Source organism: Pseudopodoces humilis, chromosome 4 (genome assembly GCF_049639895.1).
Source record: "Pseudopodoces humilis isolate 2021_Gansu_Grassland_sample_001 chromosome 4, ASM4963989v1, whole genome shotgun sequence".
NCBI classification, from domain to species: Eukaryota; Metazoa; Chordata; class Aves; order Passeriformes; family Paridae; genus Pseudopodoces; species Pseudopodoces humilis.
In genome coordinates, this window is record NC_142203.1 from 58,631,047 (window position 1) to 58,657,605 (window position 26,559).

The 26,559-nt window shown below is 34.7% G+C and overlaps 1 protein-coding gene across 3 annotated transcripts in view; it reads left to right on the forward strand.

The window, feature by feature from the left end:
- The first annotated feature begins 2,760 nt into the window (after positions 1 to 2,760).
- The window catches only part of PDE4D (phosphodiesterase 4D), a 280,542-nt gene continuing 256,743 nt past the window's right edge, over positions 2,761 to 26,559 (forward strand). For all 3 annotated transcript variants that reach the window (XM_088054344.1, XM_088054345.1, XM_088054346.1), the window contains exon 1: positions 2,761 to 3,026. In XM_088054344.1, the coding sequence (XP_087910470.1) occupies positions 2,761 to 3,026 (266 nt within the window). The remainder of the gene's footprint in view (positions 3,027 to 26,559) is intronic.

The following is a 26,559-nucleotide window of genomic DNA, read 5'->3' on the forward strand; positions in this document are numbered from 1 at the left end:
GGGCAGGCATATGCCAAAATGAGGTATCTGGAACATGGATCACCTATGTTCAGAATTTAACCTACTAACAGTCAGGAAAAGCATTTTCATTAGCTATTCATGCAAATAATGACTTAGTTCACTTTTTCTGTTAAAAGGGTTTATCCTTCTGTTCTGTATACAAGAGATCTTACCTCAGGAAATGTAACAAACCCACTCAATACCTGTAATTCACGGTGTCAGTGGCCCTTGTTGACTTAGGTTAAGAACATAAGTAATAAAACTGCTGATCCGTGAACTAATGCTTTCCTCTTCCATAATTACATTTGAAACATAGGGCACCTTAAAATACGATCCCAGGTCCACTATGATAAATGTTAATGGTCTTAATGACGTCATTGATTGTTCATCTCCAATGGGTCGGTTTGACTAGTTTTATAAAGCCACTGCAGTTATCTGAAGACTATGCTGTGGAATAGACATCAGATGGCAGTATTTCATAGCACGAAAGAACATAAGTCTCATTATACAGACTGCATTATTTAGAAGAAGTACTTGGAGTTATTATGCAATTGCTACTGTTTTTTACTAAATATGAAAAAAGAACAGGGGTGGTATGTTTGTTCTTCACAGTTAAAAACATTTTAATATATCATGCTTTTATTTTGTCTACTTGTTGAATGCCAGTTCTGTGTGTACTACTCTTCCAATCAGCAAGGTGTGGAAGCAGTTATTATGGTAGTTATGTGTTAGTTGCGATTTAATCAAGTTCTTTTTCTGCCTGTGAAATAACACTTTATTTCCAGTTTTAATTTTATTTTTAATGAAAGAGCTTAAAATTTTGATATTTTGTTGTTTAAATAATAGCTGGGCTTTATTCTATATTTGGTCAGTGTTTATTTTTACATAATGATTAAATTTTCTATAAAATCTTAGAGAAATACACAAAAACATAATGCACAGTGATTTCTGCATTCTGTAGGGCTGTTCAATACTGAGTTAAATTTGCAAGTACATTGTTATCAAATTTCACATATGACGCAGTACAGTTAAAACTTGTCCACATAATGGGGTTGACGGCTGATAGCGATGTCATTCTTAATGTAAGCTGACCTTTCCTCTGCTGTTCTGATCTACTCCTGTCAGCATCATGATGTTCTCTTTATAATCCTCATCAGGAATTGTGGCTTCCATGCTAAGTACAAAGGCGATTCCTCTCCATTATGAGAGAAAGCTGCTTTTGCAGGATTTCTGATTTTGCTGCAAAACAGGGAGCAATATTTGCCTTTCACACCTGGTCGTGCAATTGTAAATGCCCTTCATCTCACTGAAAGCCAAGACACTGTGTGTGCTTCAAGGGAAATTCTTATTCACAAAGGATAGGTGGATTGTAAGACAAGGTATAATAGGAACAATATATTGCAACAATGAAAATTATATGAAACCAGTGTTCTGATTTTAAAAAGAAATTTCTCACAGAGGAATCTGTCACAAAGTGTTGATTCTTTGTTCCTGTAGGATGAACAGGAAGTATGGTGATAACTGAAAAGACTGTTGTTGTTACTGTTGCTGTAAAACAAAACTTTAAGCAAATTTTCACCTGCCTCCTGTTATTAGAGTCCATCTGCTATTACTGGGTTATCAACACAGTATAACATGTTTTTAAAATCTTTGTCTTTCATAATAAATGACGTTATTTATTTTATTAAAACTGAAAAAAAAGCAAAAGGCTCAGATTTGATTGACAAAGGTGGTGTTGTATCATAAAATTGCACCAATATCTTATTTATATAATTACATGAAAATAAATATGGAATTTATTAGCTGTATTCATTCATCAAATAAATGCAAGTAGTTTTTTATCTTCTGGAAGTTCTCTTAATAGCTTTTGATATTAAATCTCCCCATCATCTGTGAATAGAAAAAAGGTATTTCCTTAGTTCAAACAGTGGAAATATTATGATGAAAATACTAAAATAAGGATATCTCTTTAAACCCATACCATTTCTATCTTATTTGATGTACATCTCTTAAATGTTAGGTTTATTTTTCTAAAAAATATGATAGTAAGTAATCTGACTTTCCTAAATGGCTTTGAAAACTGGTTGTGATAAACTGACTCAAGAGCAGGGAGAAGAACGCAGAAACTAAGTGCTTTTGCACTATTGTGGCATTTTCTAGTTTAAGAGGTAAGAGTTTGGAATCTTGAATTTTTCCAGAGGACAAAGATGAACATGGTAGAATCCTTGAAAAAACAGAAGAGGTTATTCAGCAGTCCCCCTTCCTCTCCACTTCCCTGAAGCTTCAGGAATAAGCAAAGGAAAGAATAATCAAACAAAAGGAGCACACATCTGATGTTTAAGCCCTCCTCCAGCACTTTTTATGTACATAACCAGAAGTCACTCAAGCAGCTGCAGCACATTAGTTACGATAGTTTAACAGGCAGCTTTACAGCTCTGATAAAGGTTGTGCTAAAGCAATTTCTTCCTCTTGTGCTCACTTGCTATGATAGCTCAGAAGTGATCTTTGGCAGCAGGGCTGTGAAAGGAGTGGTAATGTTTAATCGGTTTCTGTGGAGGAGTTAGCTTGTTTTTTCCTTTGTAGATCATTATCTGTAGAAAGACGTTAAGGGCAGGCAAGACCATGTTGAAAACAGAATAGGCTGAACTGGTGCAGGGTCTCTGAACAGTTCTTGGGAACTAATTTAGAGCAGAAGTATTTTAAGCAGTTAAGCCAACATTCGATTGTATTAGATCTTAACAGCAAAGTTACTTAAGAAACATGGCTCAGCAGACAAGTCCAGACAATCTGCCTGTTCCTGAAGTGGATAATACACATGCTCAAAATCCATGGCTAAATGAAGATCTTGTGAAGACCCTGAGGGAAAACCTGTTGCAACATGAAAAGTCCAGGACTCAAAAGTCTTCACCTGCTTCTCCCCGGCTGTGTCCAGTTATCTCTCCTCGAAACTCTCCAAGGCTGTTGAGAAGGATGTTTTTAAATAGCAACATACCAAAACAGCGTCGTTTCACTGTGGCACATACCTGGTAAGCACTGAGATAAAATATTAGATTAATTTTTTTCATGTAATATTTATCTCCTTGATGTTTGTGCTTCTAGTTATTGGTTTGATCTCTGCATTAATCTGTATGGGTGAAAGAGACAATTCTAATTTGTGACTAAACTTAATTGCAGTCAAGAAGTTTAAAATAGTAATTCATATAAAGTAAGAAAATAGGTATTTTCTTCTGCAAAGGCTGCCAAATTTCCTCTGATTTCTTAGGTAATAATTCCGTTCTTTCCTCTCCTTCCAAAATAAAAAAAAAAAAATACTTACTTCATTCTGTGCTGTTCAGAGTGTCTTGGCAATTTGTTTACTTCATGTGTCTGTTGAAATGATTTTATTTTTTTATTGACAATTTTGGATGCCTCAGCCTCTTAGCAGAATAACATAAGTATATTTATCTTTCAACAGTGCTCAAATTAGAAAGAGCATGGTAAAAAAGAATGATAGGGATAGATATTTAATGTGAAACTGTGATTTTTATTAAAACAGTTGCTAGAATAAACAGGAAAGATGGTAAGGGAAGCCCTTGGTAAATGATTCACTAGTAGTATTTCGTTGGTAACTTGATCACTTCTTAGATGTGTTTGTGATCAAATCTAAAAAAGACCTTCATTATTTGCATGTATCTCCTGTAAAACAGAAGTATTATTTCATTACTTTTTAAATTATTCTTTCAAAAGATGTTGTATATGAGATTACTGTAACAAAAAACCACATTCCTGTTTGCTTTGGTGGTCATGAGATCTTTGGGTTTTTTTGCTGATGAGTTCTCTTCCCCCCCCCCCCCCCCCCATTATTCGTCTAACAAAAATGTAATATAAAGAAAGGAGGGCGATGAAATATGTTCAAAGAAGATAAGTCATGCATTGTAAGCAGCAAATGAATATGCCCTTGAAGTTTATCTTCATTTGTCTGAAATTAGATCTAGACTATAGCTATGTGATTGGTATGTGCATTGCACATTGTGTACTAGTGTGCTTAAATCTTTACTGTGTATGTATTTCTGTAGTTAAAGTACTTCTTGTATAAAATAGTACTTTTTCCCCTGAAAAGCATAAGAAAAAAGATGTGCCTTTATAATTTAAGAACACTTTTTTGAAACCAATGTACCTGTTAAGATATTTCATGTGGAAAATAGAAAACTGATTGAAATCAGGATATTTCATGTTTCTTTAACAATTGTGTATAAATCCTAACTGCCGTTCTGTGTTAAGTAATTTATAAAACATCCTATACATAAGAATGTATAGGTTAAAAAAGTAATTCAGGCAGATCTGGCCTACAATGTAAGATGAAAAAAAAATCTGGAAGTTTAAAGAGGGAAATTATCATGTATGATTATGCATGTGTAGGCAGTCCAATATGACAGACAAAGGAAGGGGACAGATATGAAGTCAAAAAACATGTATGGACAACATAAAAGGACATTGGCTTGCATAGTATTAAAAAGTGAAAATTTTTTTAAGTGTGCTTTCTCTAGTGAGCTTCACAAGTTTGCGTATAATTTTTTTTTTCACCATGATGACTGTAGAAAACACTTGAGGTTTCCCCAAATACGTGAAATACTAGACCTGAAATCAATACTGCATTGTTATGATTTATGAGATGGGCTGATCAGAGTAATGATGTTTTTTCCCAGCAAGTAGAGAAGTACAGAGTTAAGCAGCATGTTACAATGAATTGCCTGAGAACCTGCAAAGAATAGTATTTCTGAAGTGACAAGGTAATAGCATACATGATCAGACTTACAGGAATGTGAAGGGCTTACAGAATTTATTTGTTGCCAAAGACCATCAAGTCTGTAGTTACTGATACATCCTCACTTGGTTATCTAGTCAGAAAACTGAGATGCTAAGTGATAGAAACGTGTGGTCTCTGTACACTTTGGCCACATAGGCACTATGGTAGTTTTAATTCCATATGCATCTATTCCATTTTAGACAGGTCATAGGAAAACAGTGCATTTGAAAATGGAGTAGTTGTAACCTTAATTCAAAATATTATACCATGAAGGATCCAATCTGGGGTTAGTTTGGCCCATTGTAGCAATGGCCATCTCTGCTTTATTTTTCTTGTATTTCTAATGTAATCAGTTTTGTAATTTAAGAAAACTTGTTGAATTCATGTATAAGTATTTTTTGTTTAGTGCACTGTTCATGCAGGTATTAAAAATTATAATAACATGACCTTATTCAAGCCACCAGTAAGCTGGTAAGCTGTTCTGACATTGCAAAATGTCACTATTTTTTTTTTTTTTTTAATTTTCTTATTTTTTGCTGGTGATATGAAGATTATGTATATTGGTAGCATAAGAAATAGACCTGTAACACTGAAGATACTGCTGTGTGTTGCAGTGATGCCAAACAGCCACTGTAGATCTAGAGTGCCAAAACCCCCTAATTTAGATTGTGCCTAGCTCTGTGATTTCAGCATTCTGAAACAGTGTCCACGTACAGTCAAGAAGTGAGTGGGAGTTCCATGAATCGTTCTGGCAACCCATTTCACCCCCTTTTTTATTATGAAGTCTATAGCTTGCCCTTTGTAATGGCTTGGGTTGTAGAACTTTTGACACCAAAATGCATTTTCTTTATCACGTGACCATTATCTTTTCACAGTAATAGTCGGGTTATTACTTTTAGTCATTTTACAAGTCCTTCTATACTTCCTTTTTTTTTTTTTTCATTCTTCTCTAGCTGCACCCTTGAATTCATTCAAGAACTTGAAAGATAAATTGCTACTTTTAGGATTTCAGAGAGGAAAAGGTACAGCCTTCAGAGTTGAAATAGAAGGGTTTAAGTGGCAGAGGTGCATAAGGCCTTCATTTTTGTTGGAGAAATTTCTGAATATATTAGTTTCAGAGAATGTTAGTTCCACCTAAAACTGAAATTAAAACTAGTTATCTTGAACTTTTAGCCTGGGTTCCTCTCAGTCTGTAAAAAATATCAGTCTACAGTCTGTAGGAAAAAACCACAGCAACTACAAGTGTTTGAAAGTTTTTTCAACCAGGATTGACCAGGATTTTAAACAAACTCTACCCAAACCCAAATTCCATTTCCTCACAAATCTGTTATATATTGTATTACTGTAAAAGTATTCATAATGCTTTATGATCTCCAATATGATCACCAATATGACACTGCAGTACATATTACAGCTTGACATGGACAAGATAAATTGTGCTTGACAAAATCAATTTCTGAATTATCTTGGTTTGCTCTTCATAAGGCTTTTTAAATGTGCTGATTACCTCAGTGCCTTTTTGGCAGGACAGATCTCGAGGGTGGAATTACATGTGCTGTGATTTGTGAGGGGAGAGGGATCAGGGAAAGAGACTGTCAGTTCCCATCTGTGTGGACATCCAGTGTGTGTGATCTCTCACACACACACTGTCCAAAGATCTGTGGAGGGATGTTTAGATACTTTAAATCATACAATCTTAGTTAACTCATGTGGAAAGCTTTCTGTAATTTTCTATGGAAAAATTCCTTTCTATAAAGGGAGGAAAAGCAAGAAACATAAATATTTGGAGCAGGATAATAAGGTCAGTGGAACATAACAAGTAAATTATATCTGTTTAGTTGAAAGGATGAAGTCATGGAACACATGTGCTTGTTTTTTTCACTTTTGTTTGCTGCCTTAATACTTCTCAGTGAATACAAAATGATCAACCAGTTGGGTTTTTTTCTGTGTTGTACATAACTTTGGACAGTACATCTGCTGCCTTTGTGATTTATTTGTGTGTGTGTGTTCAGAGACAGCAGCTAGTGATATATGTCTCTCTTTTAAGTCATATAAAGTGGATTTGTTATTCACAGGTCCAGTGTGAGTGTTCTCCTTTGATAACTCTTCCCTCTCCAGCTCTTGTGAACTTCATTTAGTACTTCCTGATGTTCAGGGCTTTGTGCTCTTTGTGTTTTTAAAACATGTACCCCCAAACCTAAGCATTTAATACAATTGCTGACTGTAAAAATGCAAGTATGTGCTCAGTTAAATGGAGTACTTTAATCTGAATTTAGCCAGTCTTTGTCTCCACCCATAGTAAATATTTTACATTGACTTTGGCATTCAGATATGGAAACGATAGATGCCTTAGACATAGTTTAGATAGATATGGGCAAGGTGTGCCATTTTAAGTTTCAGGAATGTAACTGTCATAAGGGTACCCATAAAACCAGGTTTGTCTTTATTTTTATTGCACAATATCTTTTCATGCACTTTTACTGCTAATTACAAAAAGCAACAAAACCTTAAGTGTTAGCCATAGGTAGATTGCAGAAGAGCAACATGTTTAATTTGATGTAATTCTACACAGCTTGGTTCAGTGCATTTCAGCTATGAAACCAGAATGAAGCTGTACCACACTGAATCAGTATACTTTCTATCACTACTGTTTTCTTCCAACTTTCAGTATAAATTTTCCTAAAATATTTTTAATATCTATGTTTTCCTCTCCTTTACCACTCAGTGCTTTTTAGGAGCTAAAGTAATTACATTTTGGCATATGGAAGTAATTTCAAAAGGAAGAAACATCAAAGCAGGTAACTATCCAAGATAGTAAGTGAATAACCACTTCAGAAAACCAAATGCATACTGGGCTGCATCCAAAGCAACGTGGTCATCAGATTGTAAGAGGTTCTATCCTTTTACTCTATGCTCACTATGCTCCAGACCCCTCCTGGAGTGCTGCATACAGTTCTGGGGTCTCCAGCAGAGGAATTACATGAACCTGTTGAAGCAAGTTCAGAGAAAGGACAAAAAAGTGATCAGAAGGATGGGACACTTTTCCTATGAGGAAAGGTTTGGAGAGCTGGGGTTGTTCAGCATGGAGATGAAGCTTCCTATAGAGTTTAAGAGGAGATTGCTTGGGTAAGATGATGTTTGCCATCAAGTTAATTACTTGCATAAAATAAGATGTAGTTTAACAAGGGCTGTTGCTGGATTCTGCACATGAGACAGGGCCCTGCTGCTTGTGTGTAGACTGGGGAATGAGAGGCTGGAGAGCAGTGCCATGGAAAGGGCCCTGGGGCTCTGGTGTTCAAGTTGAACATGAGCCAGCAGAGTGCCCTGGCAGCCTGGAGGGCCAAGTGTGTCCTGGGGGCATCAGGGACAGCATCACCAGCTGGGCAAGGGAGGGGATTGTCCTGCTCTGCTCTGCTCTGCTCTGCTCTGCTCTGCTCTGCTCTGCTCTGCTCTGCTCTGCTCTGCTCTGGGGCAGCCTCACCTTGAGTGCTGGGGGCGGTTTGGGGATGCCACAATAAAAAAAATACAATAGAGAGCATCCAGAGGTAGGCAACAAGGATGGTGAAGGGTCTGGAGGGGAAGTCATGTGATGAGTGGCTTAGATAATCTGATTTGTTCAGTCTGGAGGTGGCTAAGGGAGGACCTCATTGTAATTTACAGCTTTCTTGTGAGGGGAAATGGAGGGGCAGGTACTGATCTCTACAGTCTTATGACCAGTTACAGAAAACAAGGAAATGGCATGAAGCTGAGTCAGGGGATGTTTAGGCTGGATATCAGGAAAGCATTTTTCACCCTGAGTGTGGTTGGGCACTGGAACAGGCTCCTCAGTGCAGTGGTCACAGCGCCAACCCTGACAGAGTTAAAACCCCATTTGGATAACACTCTTAGGCATAAGGTGTGACTTTTGGGGTGTCCTGCCAGGAGTTGGACTTGATGTTCCTTGGGTCGATGGGTCTCTTCCAACTTGGCATATTCTATAATTCTATGATAATAAAGTGTATATATGCCTATGCACTTACTCAATTAAAAAAAATATCAGTTTCTTAAACAACTTCATTGTTTTTCTCACATAAACTTTGATCACACTTTCTAAATTAGATCACCAGTATTGCATAAAGTTTTAGTCAAGGTAACACCTGGCATATTAGAATGGACTCTTGCTTTTTTTTCCGACTTTTTAGACTGAGTTATCACACTTCTTTTCTAGAAAAATATGTGAACCATAAAATGGAACATAAAATATAAAGATATAACAGATGCATAACATGATAAGATATAACGTCATAACAGATGCATAAATCCATCCCAAGAAATAATTTAATTCACAATGTTTTCACAGAGACATACCATTTTGTATAAGGTAACTCAATCCACATATCCACTCTTCTTCAAATTCTGTTACATAAGGAGGTGCATACTTGTATGGATGCATAGGTTAGTGGGGCAAAGAAAAAGCTTTGAGAACATGGTGCTCGCTGATATTTTACAGAATGGTTTGTGGTAAGCTAAGAATGCTGCACAGTGGTATTAACTACTGACACATTTATTTACCACAGAGAAATAATACTGCTTCTCCACAGCTCAGACCTGAAGAAAAACAGGTGATGAAAAAGTTAATCTTGTCATAAAGAAAGAAATGGCAAAGATGCATTTTCTCGAATAATAGTTGTGTTAAAGAGAGCTTGTAGCACTGGGTAGGAAATTGAAAACGACTTCAGAAAGATCAGTGAGCAATCAAAGACTAAATTGTAAGTTTTTATTGTACAGGGACAAATAACTGAGCAGAGTGAAAGAGGAAAAATTATAGATTTAGCTGACTAGATTTGGTAGTACAGGAATTGTCATTTATAAAAATACCTGTTGCATCTCTCCTTTTCTTTCAAAATAAAATATATCTCAACCATTTTGATTGAGCCTTTTTTTCTTGCTTATGACCTGCTTGCCTTGTAAAATTGGAATTTCTTTGTAAGTTTTAGTTACTGAAGTACTATGCCTGGACCATGCTATTTTCTGACCTATGGCCTTTGATGGCATGTCCTGTTATAGATAGAATTTGGGAGAAATTCTAAAAAAGTTAGCAGAAGTGAAACAGAGTTCCTGGAGTTCTACTTTTGTCTAGATCCTACCTCAAAACTGCTTTTCTAAAGTGCTATTGCAGCCCAAAATTTTTATTATGTCTTACTCTAATTGTATCACAATCAATTATACATGACTGTAAAGGTTTTAAATATTGTGCTCCTGTGATGTGATATTACCTGTTTTCTAGATTTTTTTTTGCAAATGTGCAAAAGGTTTTGCTACAAGTTTTTTTAGCTTACTGTGTAACACATGCCTGTTACACATTGCTCCTCATTGCATTACTCCGACTGCATTTTGCAAACTTCCTATTTTCATTTTCACTTTGCATGAGTAAATTATTATTTTATTTGTGGTTTCCTAAAAGTTTATTTGCTTTTGACCAGTACCATGGGATCCTCCCTGTTTTTTCTGCAATTTAATGCATTTTCAAAATTTTATCACAGTTCACATTTATATTGCAAAGTCAGCCATTCTCTCCATCTGGAGTTTTGTATCCTTTGTATATTGGCCTTAAAGATTTCATAAGTTCCATTTCATACATAACCTTAAAGTTTCCAATGTGTTATAAAATATTCAAAGTTTATTTCCCTTTTTGTTTCCTTATAGTAATTCATATCTCTAGATGTGTTTATCATGGGAATAGATACTACAATTTTTTTAGCACAGTCTAATGTGAGCTAGCTTTTTCTTTTACACATCCTTGAAAAGCTTCATCTTCTTTGGGATTTTTAGGTATTACTCCATTTTTTTCCCCTCTTGTACATTTCTTCTTTCATCTTACTACCTTTTTGGTGTTTCATTCTTCTGTTTCATTTAGTATGACACATGATTCTTTCCACTGGTCATCCAGGAGAACACTGAGCATAAAATTTGCAAGAGTTTATTCTAACAATAGATAAATTAACATTCAAGTAAGAAAGAGGATTGTGATAAGGGTCTCATCATCTCTGTATGTCAAGTTACCAGTTCTTTAAGGAGCAACTGCTAAGTGGAACCAGCAAGTTTTACTCTGTTATTGGGCAGAGTACTGTCAGACTTTTACTTTATTCAGAAAAGCAGTGAAACATTTGCAGAAGGCTAATTTCTGTCCTGATCTAGGGGAAATGTGCAGGCTTAGAACTGTTCTCTATCTGGGTCTAGTTCCTTCGGCTGTATATGCACTGGTCTTGCTGTTGTGGTGGGATGCTGCCAGACCTGTCCTTTCCTTCATTCACTCCTAATGTTTGATCTTGGTCACTAGAGAAGCTTGGTAATATTTCATCTGTTCTCATGGCAGAGTTTTAGGGAATAATCTTTTAAAACTTCTATTGCTATCCTGTGTAGTATATTATACTGTATATTGTATTACAATATACTGTTCTACTAAACTTAGTAACTCTATTGTGTGTTGACTTTCCATCTTCTGAACCCTCAAAATAGAGCAAGCTCTGTTACCTTTGTTTCTCTGTCATCAAACAGGGCATGACAGTATGTGGCTAACACTTCATATTAGCAGAAAACTTTTCTTCTGGTAGTTGTTTATTCCCCTCCTAGTAAATGCTCAGTATCTTCTGTTATTTTTCACTAAACCTCTGCATTCTGTTGTTTAAAAAAGGACACATACAGAACTAATAAGAAAAAAGTAAAATTTATATGCACAGGGTGAAATGTAAGACAAGAAGGATATACTTTGTTTCATTTATTTTTTTTTTAATAAAGAGACACTCATGGCCATGTTATAATGTTTTAATCATAACCTGTTTTCTTCTTCAACTGAATTTTTTTTAGTGATCATATCTCTTTGGTATTCTTCAGTGTACCAAATTTAGCAACACTCATTAAATATTCTTATTATCACATAGAACTTATCAGAACTTGTCTCACTGTGACAAGTGCTTAACAGGTGTGCATTCCTGATAGTGGAGTAAAGTTATTGTAGGCTACTAGTCACAGACTTTCATTGTTCAAATAAAGTTGGAATACTTTAAGGTGTCATAAAATATAAAATGAATGGCATATAATTAAATATATTATGGGCCAGACTAACTATAGCTGGAATGTCCAGGAGCTTTCATAGTGTTCCTTAATGCACTGATTTATCTCTGAGATAATCTCTCGATAGCTTTTTGCTAATTAAAAAACCCAAGTAAATAATTGTGAATAAAGTGCTTAAACATGTCAACTATGGATTTTGGATATATGTGTGGGTTTTTTGTGGTTAATGCTTTACTGTGCTTCTGTCATAAATCTGCATCTGCTGAACCTGATAATTTCCAGAATAAGTAAGAGTATGCTAGATAATGAATCTGTATAAAGTGTTTTAAGAACTTTTGTCTATATATTAATTTTCCCTCCCTAAAATAGAATAAGAGAATAAGGCAGCTAATAACTTTTATTCAAAATAATTTTTGTCTTTTTTTTAATCTCCACCTGAAAAAATATATATTTCCATATTAAATAAGTATGCATTTCTGATGTGCATTTTAATGTTGTAAGAGTCTTCCAGATATATACAAACAATTGCTTTATTTGACTCTTACTATAAATATAATTTTGTGTTACACAAGGTACATACAATCACAGCACATATTATTTTCTTTTGGGGATGGGGTGGTGAATGATGAATCAGACAAGTTAGCTATTGTATTTCCAGTCTTACTACTGAAACTGTAAGAACCTTTAAAATCTGCTGTGTGTTCATAAGCACAGTCATAAGCAATAAGATAAATTATTTTAAAATATTTGCCTCTTGGACTTCCTCATTATTATGCACATTTGCATGATAGATATTAAATTCTCCAGAGGTGTTAATTACAATCATAGCATGTGGTACATTACAGAACCAAAAAAAAAAGAAAAATTACTTGTGTAAATGCATGCTGTCATGGGAAATAGAGTAGACCACATAATTAAATGTAGAAATCCAGTGATACCACTAAAAAATATTCATTAAAATACCTAAGAAATGGTGGTACAATGAACTATATTTCCAATGTAAAAAATAATTTACCACAGAAGAAATATTTGGAACTACTAAACAGCAGTATATTTCACTCATTTCCAAGGAATGCCGCATATGTCTGAGAGAGCTAAGTTAGCTATGCCAGGTACAGGATGATCATTTTAAGAATCATTGTGTGCTTAAATATTTCTGATATTTTATGGCTAATAGTTGCTGTCGGGAGCCTTCCATGTGGTTCTCCTGTGAGTGTGTTAATGATGATGTCATGCACTTGTAGGAGAGAAGACACAATATGCTTTGTTGATATAACAAATTTCAGCAGTAGATGTGACTGTGTTTTAACAAGATTCGATGGCAAGGTACACTTGACTGTTTACAGCAGAGAGGGCAGAGTAAGACAAAGCTGTCAGGGAGGCCCATTCACCGAGCCATGAGTTTCAGACAGGGCCCCCTTGCTTTCTAAACTTCTCAGAGATGAGTTTAGGTGGGGCTGGATCCAATCCAGGCTTGGACAGTGTTTTACATGTGAAGGATGAGATGTACGCAATCAGTCCTGTGTGTCACTCAGCTGAGATGTCAAAGTTTAGCATGCACTTAGTCACTTCCTGAGAAAGTGCTGCTGCAAGGAATCCCTCGCCCTCAGGCATAACCTGGACAGACATTCCTGCTCAGGAGGAGATCCTGCAGGACAGCCCCAGGCCCTGGGCTGCCCCCTGTTTATGGCTGACAGTCACAGGTGCACAGCAGCAAGATGTGGGGGTCACTGGTCTGGACAGCCCTTGGCTGCCAGGTTTCATCCATGCCCCAAAGTCCAGAGTGAGCTGCGTGCAGCCATCACAGCCCCACTGGTGATTATGGCTCCAGTGGGGCTGAGGGGAGCACACTGCCACAGCATTGACCCTGTTTGTTTGCAGTGGCTGTGCAAGGTATATGTGTGTATGTGTATGTGTATGTGTATGTGTATGTATAATCAGAGAAGGAGTTGTTGCAGCCAGAGCCATACAAGAGTTGTTGCTGTCTGGTGGCACCAGATAATATAACACCTGTGACTCTTTCAAACTTCTGGCCTTTTGTCAACAATAACTTGACAGAAGAAATAATACATGTTATGGAGAGGGGAGTGGACTGTGAGAAAAATTAAATCCCATCATGGGACCATTGTAAGCAATTAGAAAAGTAACAGTAACACTGACCCATGTTGAATTTAAGATAGGACTGAAAGTTTTAGTGTGTAAAAAGTCACCTCAACAGAAAAAGCCAGTTTTCACGATAGAGCTTGTGAGGAATTTTCTAATAAAATGTTGCAAAATACTAACTTACTGTAACTGAAATATTTAATTTGAAATACTTCAGAATTTCCCATCCACCTGACCTCTGAGAAATTGCTGAGAAAGGAAAGCCTTATTTCAGTATCTCATCTTTTAGTAAATTTATTTTATACTCAGTGGCCATATCTGCCAATTACTCTCTAATTTTCTCTTTCACATTATCAATATGCCTTTCTGACCTCTTTTGTGTGGTTTTGCTCCAGTCTGGAAGACTTCCCACTTCTGTTCTGATGGAACACTATCATATGCATTGCTGTCTCTTCATAATAGTGTTCTGATACCCATTATTCCAACTAAGAAGGTCAGCATCATATCAACCATGCTTTCAGAAGCATGATATCCAATATTTCATGATCCAGAAGTCCTTCTGTGAGGAGAAAAAAATAAAAAAAATGTTATTTGGTAATAATACTTTTACTTGATTTTGTTCATGCAATTGTTCAAATATTTTATGAGTTGTGTGAGCTTGTAAACCAACAACCCTGAATGAATGTCCTTCCTAAGAATACACATTGTCAGTGTTTTTATTCAATAAATATATAACACAAAGAATTGAAAGTGTGTCTTCACAATTATAAATCTTCTCTGCTGAAGCTCTGTGAAGATTGTTTTTTGATAAGTTGAAACTCCCTTTGGCTTCTTATTTCAAATGATCTGCCATCGCATTGTCCTGCTTTTCACGTAACAGTTATAGGGTTTTTTAATTATAAGGCTTTCCACAGTATCACAGTCTTTGCTTCTTTCAGAGATTATATTACAGGTAGAAGATGGACTTTATGCTGATGAATTTAAAGTATATGCCTTATGTATAGATCAATAAAAGTAAAAATTTCTTTTAATAAATTCTGTTTCAAACTGTGAAAAAAATACAGTTTAACTATAAGGGCCAATGAATTGTTAAAAAATGTGACTGTTTAATAATTAATTACTAATTTGTAAATTAAACTAGATTATGAATAGACAGCATCAGAAAGGGTTTTTACAACCCTTTCAGACTAAGGAGCAGCTGTTGCAAATCTTGTGGATATACTGGTCAGGAGTTGCTCTGTTTCTGGTGTGAGGCCTTTTTTTCACATGAGGTGGAGGGAATAAAAATAAAACCACACCCGATTCCAAGGAAGGAAGGCTCTGTCATTCATTCTCCATATATTCTCATCTATATAGTTCTCCATAAGGCATCCTACATTTAAATAAAAAACTGCTCCAGACATGCCTTACAAAATCAAAAATGTTTTTTGTGTTGTGTCTTTGGCTACTTGCGTGTCCAAAGTGCAAAGATCATCACCAATCAAAAATAAACAAAAGAAATTTATTAATATTTAAAAGCCATATAAAAATGTTATCAATTATTGGAATGCACACGATGAAACGTCATTGTTAAAATGGCAAGGGCAGGTGAAATCATGAAGCGTCCTTGGGCTTGTGAAAGTTGCTTGGTAATGTTTCTTCCTATAATCTTGGGCTATGAACTTAAGCTGTTGAATAGCTGCTCTTTCCATCCACACCCTTTCTGTAACAGAATGTTATGCCTTAGTTGTCACAGAAGGAGCTATAAAGAAGACAAAAAAAAAAAAGACTTTGAAATGGAAATCACCTAATATTATAAAGGCAGTTGTTTCTTTATAGCCAATAAGGCGTCATACGTTAGCTCATGCAAGAACTGAAGTTTAGTAAACTTGGTTGGAAAGTTCAGAAAGCCGATATCAGAAAAGAATACAGCTTTTCCAGAATTTCACATATGTAATGTGAAAAACTTTTCAATAGAAAGATGATGTAGTTACTAATGGATACAGTCTTCATTTGTAAAACAAAATAGTTACATGAAATGTAATTTAATCCTTTTAAGGATGTTTAAGCCTTGGAATAGGCGTAGCTCTTTATATTCTGCAAAGGTAATTAATACTTTTATTATTAATAAATAATATACCTAATTCCTAATAATAATGATTTATATTCCTAATATAAGGCATATACAATTCCTAATTACGAATACCTAATTCTGTATCATAATAACTTATAGAGAAGCTTGCTGTTTAAGCATGACATTTGCAACGTAGTCTGCTTAAATATATTTTATTTATATAAAATGGTAAAATAAAGGCTTCATGAGGAACAGTAGTCTTAGATAAGGAATTGAAGGTGAACAACTGGAAGTATAAAAGTAGCTGGTTTTAGGGCATTTGAGTGCAGGTGAAGTAGCCTGGGTGAGAGTATGACACAAAACTCAACCACCTAGCAGTAGAGCCTTGTCAGCAACGTTAAGATGTGGGGCATAGGAAGGCTGGAGAAAAACAAGAATTATAATACTTGGGTGTATATGAAACTCATTTGATTGAAAGCCAGTAAAATTGTCTGACTCTCTTTTGACTAGTAGAAGACTAATAATGCCTCAGTATGTTGACAAACAGGTTGCAATGCAGGCCACATACTATCAATGACCATCTCATTTCAGACTATTTTAATTCCTGTGAAGTTGTTAAAGACAATTGTTATCTGCCTATTATAATCCAGTCTAATGAGTGAGAAATGATCATTCTTTCTGTAGCAAGGCCCTGTTCTGTGCACTGTAATAACTACTAATTTATCAATAGTTCTCTAGGAATCTTAATTGCTTTCATACTCATCCTGACATAGTTACAAGATTGCATGTGACATGATGGATTTTGGTATTAATTTGCAGTTATTTTACATTTTCAGGAGTTTTGTTGCTCCTAAAGTGATGGTATTTGAATATCATTGCATTTTCATGCAATGACTGATAAAAATAATCAGTATCATGTTTATACTAATATGTAATATGGCTCAAAATTAATTTAATTTTTTTTTAAAAAATTAAGTTGTTTAAAAAATAAAAATAATATCACAAAAAAAATATTTCTGGATAATAATTTTCTGCTTGTAACTCCAAGAAGAAAAGTCCAACTTTCTATAAAAATACTATTACAACATTGCTTTTGCTGGTAACTTATAGCTCATTTTTCAGGGTAAAATCTTTGGGTGATGATTAGGAAGCATTTCTGTAAAACCTGCTTCTGCTCCATTCATTTATTTGAATAGAGTGTTAAATCATAGCACCTAATCATTAATTATTAATTATGTTGTGAGACTGAGTCAAAATATCCTGGGATTCTAAACCTAGCTGTGCCATCAGTTGCTATACTTTTGAGTCAACAAAATTGTATATAATACATTGTCTTAATTTCTAAATACTTGACATAAAGCATTACAATATTTATCTCAGAAATGTTTTGGAAAATATTGGAAAAATATTGAGAAGTCTGAAATGCTGTCATTACCTACAGGTTAAGAAAATGTTCAGTTTTCGTCTTTTGAATATGAAATACTAATTTATAATTTTTTACAGTGTCAATATTCCAGGTATATTAGGAATCAAAGAAAAGAGTTTTGATCTTTTTAACTATAGCAGAAATTAAGGCAATATAAGCTTCGGGGGTTCTTGACATGTAATTGCTAGCGTACCCATTGACCTGAAGCAAAAATCTGAAACATTAATGTAGTTGAGCGTGACAAATACATCCGAACAAATTTATCTTGGTTGTCAACAGACTCAGTAGTTCATATGTGTCACACTAACCTTGACTATGCAGTCCAAAGCTCAGTTCTGTCTGATTCTCAGGAAGAGAATCAATGCAAAAGTTTACCTGCTTTGAAAAAAGCACAGATGTTGTCTGTGGTGGAGAAAATGTCAAACTTGGGTTTTTACAAAATAGTGTCTCCTTCCTCCTGTTCCCTTTTTTACATTACAATTTCCAATATCTTTTGCATTACAGTTTCTAATGTCTTCAAAAACTGAGGGGAAACCACTCAGTTTGAGGCCCTTTTGCCTCTTTCTCTCTTTGGAAAATTAATTTGTTCTACTCACCCGAAGTATTACTGGTCTGATGGAAAAGATGGTTGTGATCACACTTAAAGAGCATGTCTGTCATTATGTGTGCAAATTATGGCTGCTTGAACAGTTTTAGCATTTTTAACACTTAAGAGCCTGTCTTAAAATCTTTAGAACCTTTCCTGTAGGCATTTTCTGGCACTGGTCTGGTACAGGTCTGGCTTTTTGGTTAATTTTTTAATTTAAAAAAATCAACATAATTTTGTGCTGTCTTCTTCATTGCTTTTCTGTAGGCTTGGCTGTACTGTATTCTAATACTGTAATAAACACTGTCTAATATTCTAATAATACAGTATTGTATTGTATTCTAATACTGTGCTGTATTGTAATGTTGGAATGCTGGAGCCACATAATCTGAGTGCATTAGACATCTATCAGTATATTTAAGATGGATAAACATGCAACACTGCAGAAATTACACCTTTTTTTTTTTTTTTTTTCCCCCATTTGTGGGATTGTATTTTCCAGGCTTTCAGCTGGTTATGAGCAAGAAAGTTTCAGTATTTCATTTTCAATAGAATTTCTTTTACTTGAAAGTAATTTAAACCATCTGGGATAAAAAAAATATTAATATTTTCCAGCAAAGTCTTCTTGGCTGATCTTGGCATATTTCTGTAATGGTTACCTATTAGTGATTTAGCTAGAAAGGCTATGGGGACTTGTTGAAGTCTAAACTCTTTTTTTAAGTTTTGCATTTTAAAGGAATAGTGTTCTATTTTGTCTGCTAAACTAAAGATCTGAATACAAAGAAAAATCACCTTCAGAAAACAGACATACAAACTAAATACTTAAGGAATTAAAATGTGGAAATTTAAAGTCCAAATATATTTTTATATTCTCTGCGGGTTTAATTAAGTTTAATTTTATATTCTGCTTCTTGTTTGTATGTATTTCCATACTCACAACTGTGGTAATTAATCCAAAGTTTTTATTCACGGCATTACTTTCCATGAAATGTCTATCATATAGGTGGTGACTTATTCTGTAGATAAGGAGTTAAAAGCCCTATGGCAAAATAAACAATTTCTTTGCATTCTGATGCCTCTTGTATATTGTAATATACATGTAATATACACATAATATATATTATACAGGTTATAACCTTCCTGAGACCTTCATGTTTACTACTTCTGCGCCTGTAGGCCTGTAAGACCCCTGAATTTTGCAGAACATCCACTGAAATTGTGTAAAGAAATTATTCTTTTTATACAGCTCTGAAAAAAACAGAAACTGGGGAAGAAGGTAGAAGACAAGATTTCTATTCTAATAGTAATTATACTGATGTTAGAAGCATAAAATACTTTTCTTCCAGGGCAGACTAGACTATTTGAATGGCAGCAATAACAACTTTATTAATTATAAAATTCAATCTGGAGCAATGCCAATATTATATTTTTACTGTAATATTTACTAATAATAACTATGGAGATTGTTCCAGGGGTAAAAAAAAAATGAAGAAAAAGAGTGGATTAAAATCCATTTTAAAAGAAAAAGAATTTAAATTTAGCAAACTTGAATTAGCTATTGGAAATTGAATGTAGTTGAAATTCTCCTTGCTGTTGCACTCAAGAAAAAAACAAATAGAAAATTAATGTCATGCTAACCATTTCCTTACTGTGAAAAATGTGGAGGGAGTGGTGGGTAAAAATATTAGGATAGGTTTACTAAAAGAAATCAAGTTAAGTTAATTTTTCCAAGACTATTGTTTCCTAAATAAGCTTTGTCCAAAACCTAAGACCAATAGAAATGTAAATATTCTTTTTAAATGTAGATTATATTTTTTCAGGTCTTAAATAAAATACCCAAATTCTTGAACATTTATTGCTGCCAATTCAGATAGGCATGCAGTCATAAAATGAGCATATTAAAAAAAAAATAAATAGTCAAATCAGGAATGAAAGACAAGGAAAAACAACAGTTAAGTGCATAACAGGAAAGACAGAAAGCACATGTCATCTATTTACACCTCAAAGAGTAATCAAAGGTAATTGTCTTGTTAAGTTTGTTGAAGTGAGTCTTAACCAGTGAGTATTTTTGTATATATTAAAGTAACATGAATATATTGTAAAGCTTTGATTTTTGTGTTATCATAATAATCCATCCATTTAGAAACTGATCAAACAGCTATAAAGACAACTTAGTTCAGAAAACAAAATCTATCTATTGTTGATTCTGACCAGCTTAGATGTCCAGTGTAGAAGTTCTGTTTATTTGTCTGGGAGAATTAATGTTTTGATTTAACAGAAAACACGGCAAAATAATTGATCCCTTGCAAACTGATGCTTCTCAGTCACTGGACAAAGCATAAAGACTGCAGCTGTGAGACTTTATTGTTCTTTGAGCTGCACTGCTTTCGGTAGTTGGAGGCCGTGGATGCCAGGGAAGGGCCAGGTCTGAACACGCAGGGAAAGGGCGTGGGTGATACCTTGTCAGAAGCTGTCTGCTGGCTGTTTAATCCACTCAGGCTAGAGATCACTTTGCAGTGAAGTGTTGCTGCTCAGAGGGTTGATACCTTGTCTGTGGCTCTGAGCAAACCTTCCACAGCTGAGAGCAGAATTACAGCTGCTTGAGGAATAAATTGTCTCCTGTAATCACTGTTACCTTATTACCCATATATTTATAATATATGCTATATTTATATCATGGATACATTTATGAAGAGGAAGTAGCAGCTCTGCTTGTTTATTTTAATAGAGTTTTATACATTATTACATTGAAGTACTTATGTACTGTGTGTCACTAAATAAATACACATTTCAGACATGTAGTGACTGAAAATCATTGCAATTGGTTAAAAAGTAAGTATTCTACTATTTTCAATAACAACATAGGTTTTCAAAAGGGCTGCGACAGTAGAGATTTGTTAAAGACTTAAAAAATTCTAGTTTTCCAGTGATGGAACTACAAGAGTGAACAGGAACACCCCAGAATGTAAAAAAAAAAAAGAAAGATTAATTTTAAGTGATCTCTAATGAAATTACTCATTTTTAACAAGCTTCTTTATTTTTATTACTTCTTTTGGAGATAATTTTCACCAAATAAATTCAGACTAACTTAGGATGAGTATCCCTGTTACTGTTCAATATGATTAAAGTAAGCACCTTTAAATTAAATGTTCTATGAAACAGCTGATGCTCAAGCTACTAAACACCCTCTGTCAGAAGTCTACCTCCTTTCCATCTTCTAATCCACCTGAATCAAAAGAGGAGCAAGTTCAGAGCTGGCAAAGTCATGTGGCTACCATACAATATGGAATGTCTTGCATTGGAAGGGACTCTAATAAACTCTTTTAGTTCCAACCCCCCTGCCATGGGCAGGGACACCTTCTGTAGGACCACCTTGCTCAGAGTCCAGTCCAACCCGGCCTTGAACACCTCCAGGAATGGGGCAGCCACGGTTTCTCTAGGCAGCCACTGGTTTCTTCCAGTGCCTTACCACCTTCACAGTGTAGAATTTCTTCCTGATACTAATCTAAATCTGCTTTCTTTCAGTTTGAAGCCATTGTCCCTTGCCCTCTCACTACATGCCAATGTAAAAAGTCTCTCTCCATCCTCCTTGTAGGCTCCCTGCATGTATTGGAAGGCTGCAATTAGGTCACCCTTAGTCTGTCTCCTTTCCTTTCCCTTGTCCTGTCTGAACAAACCCAATTATTTTAGCCTTGCCTCCCAGTAGACAATCCATCCCTCTGACCATCCTCATGGCATCCCTTGACTATAATTTGATTTTAATATCATTTTAATAGTAGACACTAAGATGCTTACAGACAGAGACTATTTCAGAAAAAGGATATCCTCCAACATAGCTAAAAGGGATGAAAGAAAAGAAAAGAAAAGAAAAGAAAAGAAAAGAAAAGAAAAGAAAAGAAAAGAAAAGAAAAGAAAAGAAAAGAAAAGAAAAGAAAAGAAAAGAAAAGAAAAGAAAAGAAAAAAGAGAAAAGAAAAGAGGAGAAAAGAGAAAAAAACAAGAAAAAAGAAAAAGGATTTGAATACATGAGGTGGAAGAAGTAAATGCTTATATTTAAACTGCATGATAATTCTGAGTTCTAACACCTTTTGGAACAAAGACCAGCATGCTGCATAGCCATTACTTTCCTGTGTTGCCTGGAAACTGAAGTGAAATATCCCTGTTCATTTGCAGCTTGCCCTAGCTCTCCCCTGTTGAAGTGTTTGATACCTCAGAACAGAATATATATTGAGCAGAACACAACAGTGGTAAACTGTGGGGGTTTTTAAAGTGTGATTAGTTCTACTACATTTCAGTACAATAGCACAGAAAAAATAAGAAGCAAATTTTCAGGTGGAGGTAACATAGCATGATTTCAGTTCTGTTAACCAGCAGTGTGTTTTCAATGAAAAATAGAACTAACTCCAGCATTCATAATATCAATATCTTGTCTGAAAATCTGATAGGTTTCATGCTTGGCAAACTTTGGCAAATTATGCCACTTGCTAAAGTAAGAAGTAATAGTCTTGGATTGTTAACTCTTCAACATTAATAATTTAAAATATTTATTGAGAACAGTAGAATGAATAGTCTCAGTGAAAGACAACTGAATCCTATAGAGTTTAATAAAATTAGCTATTTTTTGTGACAATATTCGCCCCACATCATGCCCCCACAAAAGGAAAAAAAAGAGAGAGAAAATAAATACATTTGTGGTGCAAAGAACAAACGCAAACTTTTTGATATTGGGCAAGTTATTTTCAAAGACTTCTGCATAAACAGCTGTAGAATAGAAGATAATGTCTGATAATGTGTAGTTTCTAAGTAAAGGGTTTTTTTTTAGTCAAAGATTCTTTGAAATATTTGTCTGGACAAAAAAGAATACTTTTCCATAAGTATTATTTTTCAGTCCAGCAAAGTCTGTAGAAAAGAATATAGGACTGGCTTAAGGTCTAGATCCCTGCACACCTCTCTAAATAGCCAAAAATTAATTGCATTGTGCTTTTATTGTGCTTTATACATGATTGAGCCTAATTCCAAGTATTAAAGGCTGTAATTAGTAATAGTATTAGTATTTCTAAAGTTGTGTAAATTCTGTCATATGTTGGAATCAAGTGTATTGTGCAACGCCTAGAAGTTATTAACATACCTTCAATTCATCAGAGCTTGTTTCAGGTTTTGTGGTTTTACACAGGTAGATAATGGGCTTTTTCTAGCCCACTCTATAATTCCTTTTGGAAAGAACTCAGTGTTTGTGTGTGCAACATTTTATACATAACCTGAAAAATGACTAAGAGATAAGAAGAGTGTTCAAAAAGGTTAAAGCTAGAGCAGAAAAACAAACCAGTTTTTCTTCTATCACAGTTCACTAAAAAATAACTTAGGCTATGTTTTGCAGGTGAGCTTTTGTTTGCAAGTGATAAATTTAATGCTTGCTTCAAACAGAGACCAATAACTGCTTAAAAATAAATAGTAAAATTAGTAAGTTCATGTGTAAGATGTTTTTCATTCAATATTTCCAAAATAATTCAAATATGTAAAAATATTACTTCCATCTATCAGTGAGATCAGTGTTATTACCTAAAGATCAGATGGTGGCAAACATGATGTTGTATTTGTAATAGAATTGGTTTTGGAAAGAGAAGGAGGATTTTTTTTTTTTTTGAGAATTCAGAGAATTTCTAGCAAGCATGCCTTAATTCTGTACTGAGCAAACTCCAAAAACTTTTCTGGAATAAAAAAACCCCACCTTTTTAGTGCAGAGGGATTTTATAGAAGAAAAGCACCCTTCAAAACTAGTTAGAGGGTGTGATGGGCTTCAGGTTTGTTGCGGGGGAGAAGGGGATATGTTTTATGCTTTTGTTTACTTGGAGTTTCCTTTTTAATTTTTTTTTGTTTGATCTGTTTTTTTGTTGTTGTTTGGTTGTTTTTTTGGTTTTTTTTTTAAATGAGTTAGCAAATGTAAGTAAGATGATCCAGTTCTTTTTCTATAAATATATGGATTTCAAAATAGCTTTTTTTATTGTATCCTTTAAAAGCTCCTAGAGTCAAGGCTATCAAGCAATAGTGGTTCCACGCGAAGATGCTGAAGAAAGTTCATTGGCAATAAATACAAGAATACAAAAGGGAAAAAAACCCACTTTAACTATGCATAGCTAACAATGGATCTTAAATAACACTCTTGGGTTCTAAAAATCATTGTGGGTAGTTGTCTGAAAATATCCACTTGGTGCCAAGCAGCAGTCTTAAAAGATACTTAGATTATTAGGAGTTATTTGAAAAGAATAGTGAAAAAAGCAAAGGTTGATCAGACTAAGGTGCTTCAGTTTGGAAAAGAGCTTGGGTTTCTATGAAAATACTCACAGAATTCACAGGATTCACAGAATGACTAGGATGGAAGGGACCTTCAATATATATATATACACAACTGTGAGATGATGAAGAAATCTGAAAAAGTCACTTGCTATTTCAAATGTAAGAACCAGGTCACTCAGTACTGATCAGGCAGCAGGTTTCAAATAAATAATTTTTTCTCAGCATAATAAAGGAATTTATGTGAATATGAAAATATACATGAGATCAAATATGTTTAGGTAAAATCTAAGAATAAAAGCCTATTTAAAGCTATCCAATGATGATGTGTATTTAACCACAACTTCAGCTTTCCATATTCTGACCGAAAACATGAAGAGAAATGCCATTCAGTTTTGAAGTTCTATTTTCACATTTTCCATGAGCACCTGTTAGTAGCCTCTGTCAGAGAGTCAAAAACTCAGCTAGGTCAATTTATACTCCAGCCCAGCGAGGTTGTGTCTGTGTGTGTGACTAGAGAGTTTGTATGTCTGCATCCAACTTGTGCTACCTGGAGGGTTCCCAAATTGAAAAGATATTTTTAGAACTTTTAATATGAATTCAGTGATATCATGTATGACTGAAATTATTCCTCAATAAATAAGTGTGGAAATAGACTGTATCAAAGGCAGGAAATGCTTTTAATCCTTTTAATGTTTTTCAGTAATTAATAGTCCCTGTGAGGACTTCTCTTGCTCGCCTGATTTGGCTGCCATTTTCATATATCCTGAATATTATTTATCTGCATGCTAGACAGTATTTAATCAGCTCAGATTTTGTTGAATTACAGTCACTGCTCATCCCTTGGAAACACTGACTAATAAATCTTTTGCAAGATTTTACACTTGCTTTCAATGGAAGCAACATTGTATCTTAACAGTCTTTGTTACTTACAACAACTCTGGCCAAACTGAGATGAGAAAAAGAAAAACAAAAGGTGCCTGTAGTAACCGGGATAATCACTAGCAAACCTTTACCAAGAACTCAAACAGCTTGATAACTTTTGCTTTAAAGACTTGACTCTTTGATAACTTGTTTGATCTCGGATGGATTTCTATTCTAAAAGGGTTTATATAAGTTTATTTGTGTTTTAGACCAGAACTTAGTACAGGTATGAGTTTGGGCTGGGGGGGACTATACAACACTGGTAGAGCTTACTAGTAGGGATTTGGGGATATCTTAGTCTTGTTTTATTGCTCCAACTAGCCTCTTTTTTGGTATTGCAGAAAGTAAATGAAAATACCATGCTGTCCCTCTTGCCTAGGTGGATTTATCATGTCATCAAATAATTACAAAGCAGAAGATTTCCAATATTTTTAGGGTATGGGCATGTTATATTGCATTTTTTAAAAGTTTGTTGTTGTATAGTCAGAATGTTTAAGAAGGAATTGGTTCAGGTGTGGAATGTGGTGTCTATTTTCCTTTTTCTTGTGGAATGTTGTAAAATCCACTGCTGTTTCCCATGGTGCTTTAACTTGGCATGTGTGTGACATGCATCAGAAATGTGTAAGACAAAAAACTGGCTCTTTTATTCAAAAGATCAGCAAACAGGCAGTGGCCTGCTGTCAGGCAAAAATAATTTCCCAGGAATTTCACGGTATTTAAGCTGATTGAAGATGAGTAGAGATTTTTTGTGATTGCTGATTACTTGTTTATTGTATTCATTTTATTGAAAAGCTATCACATGTTTTCTCACTTTAAAGGACATTTTGGGATAGTGTTATAATATAACATTTAATCTATTGCAGAAGGCATAAAATGTGGTTAAAATTTTACTTTGTAACTGACTTCACTGGCTTTCTGTCTGCTTTCCTCTGGAAATATTTCAGATGGCTTGTGTGTTCATGTAGTTATAGCTACCCTTTATTAAATGATATAATTTTATCATTTATGTTTCTTCTTACCTGGTATTTTTTTGTGCATATTTGGCATTTTTGTAGTAAATTAACACCTGCCTCTTTATAGCTTGATTAGAGTATGGACTAAATATATCAAGTAGAAAAATTAAAACTGAGTTTGAAATATATCTGGATGCTTTATGGATTAATGGATCTGTATCTTTATATGTATATAAAAAGCATTTTTTTACTGCAAGTCAATTTTAAGATGAAGCAACATAAAACAGCACTCGCTGCTGCATATCCTCTTTAATCTATGTTGTTTATATCAATTAGGATGTTCTGGATTGAGAGATCCTGAAAAAATTATTGACAGCTCAGAATGT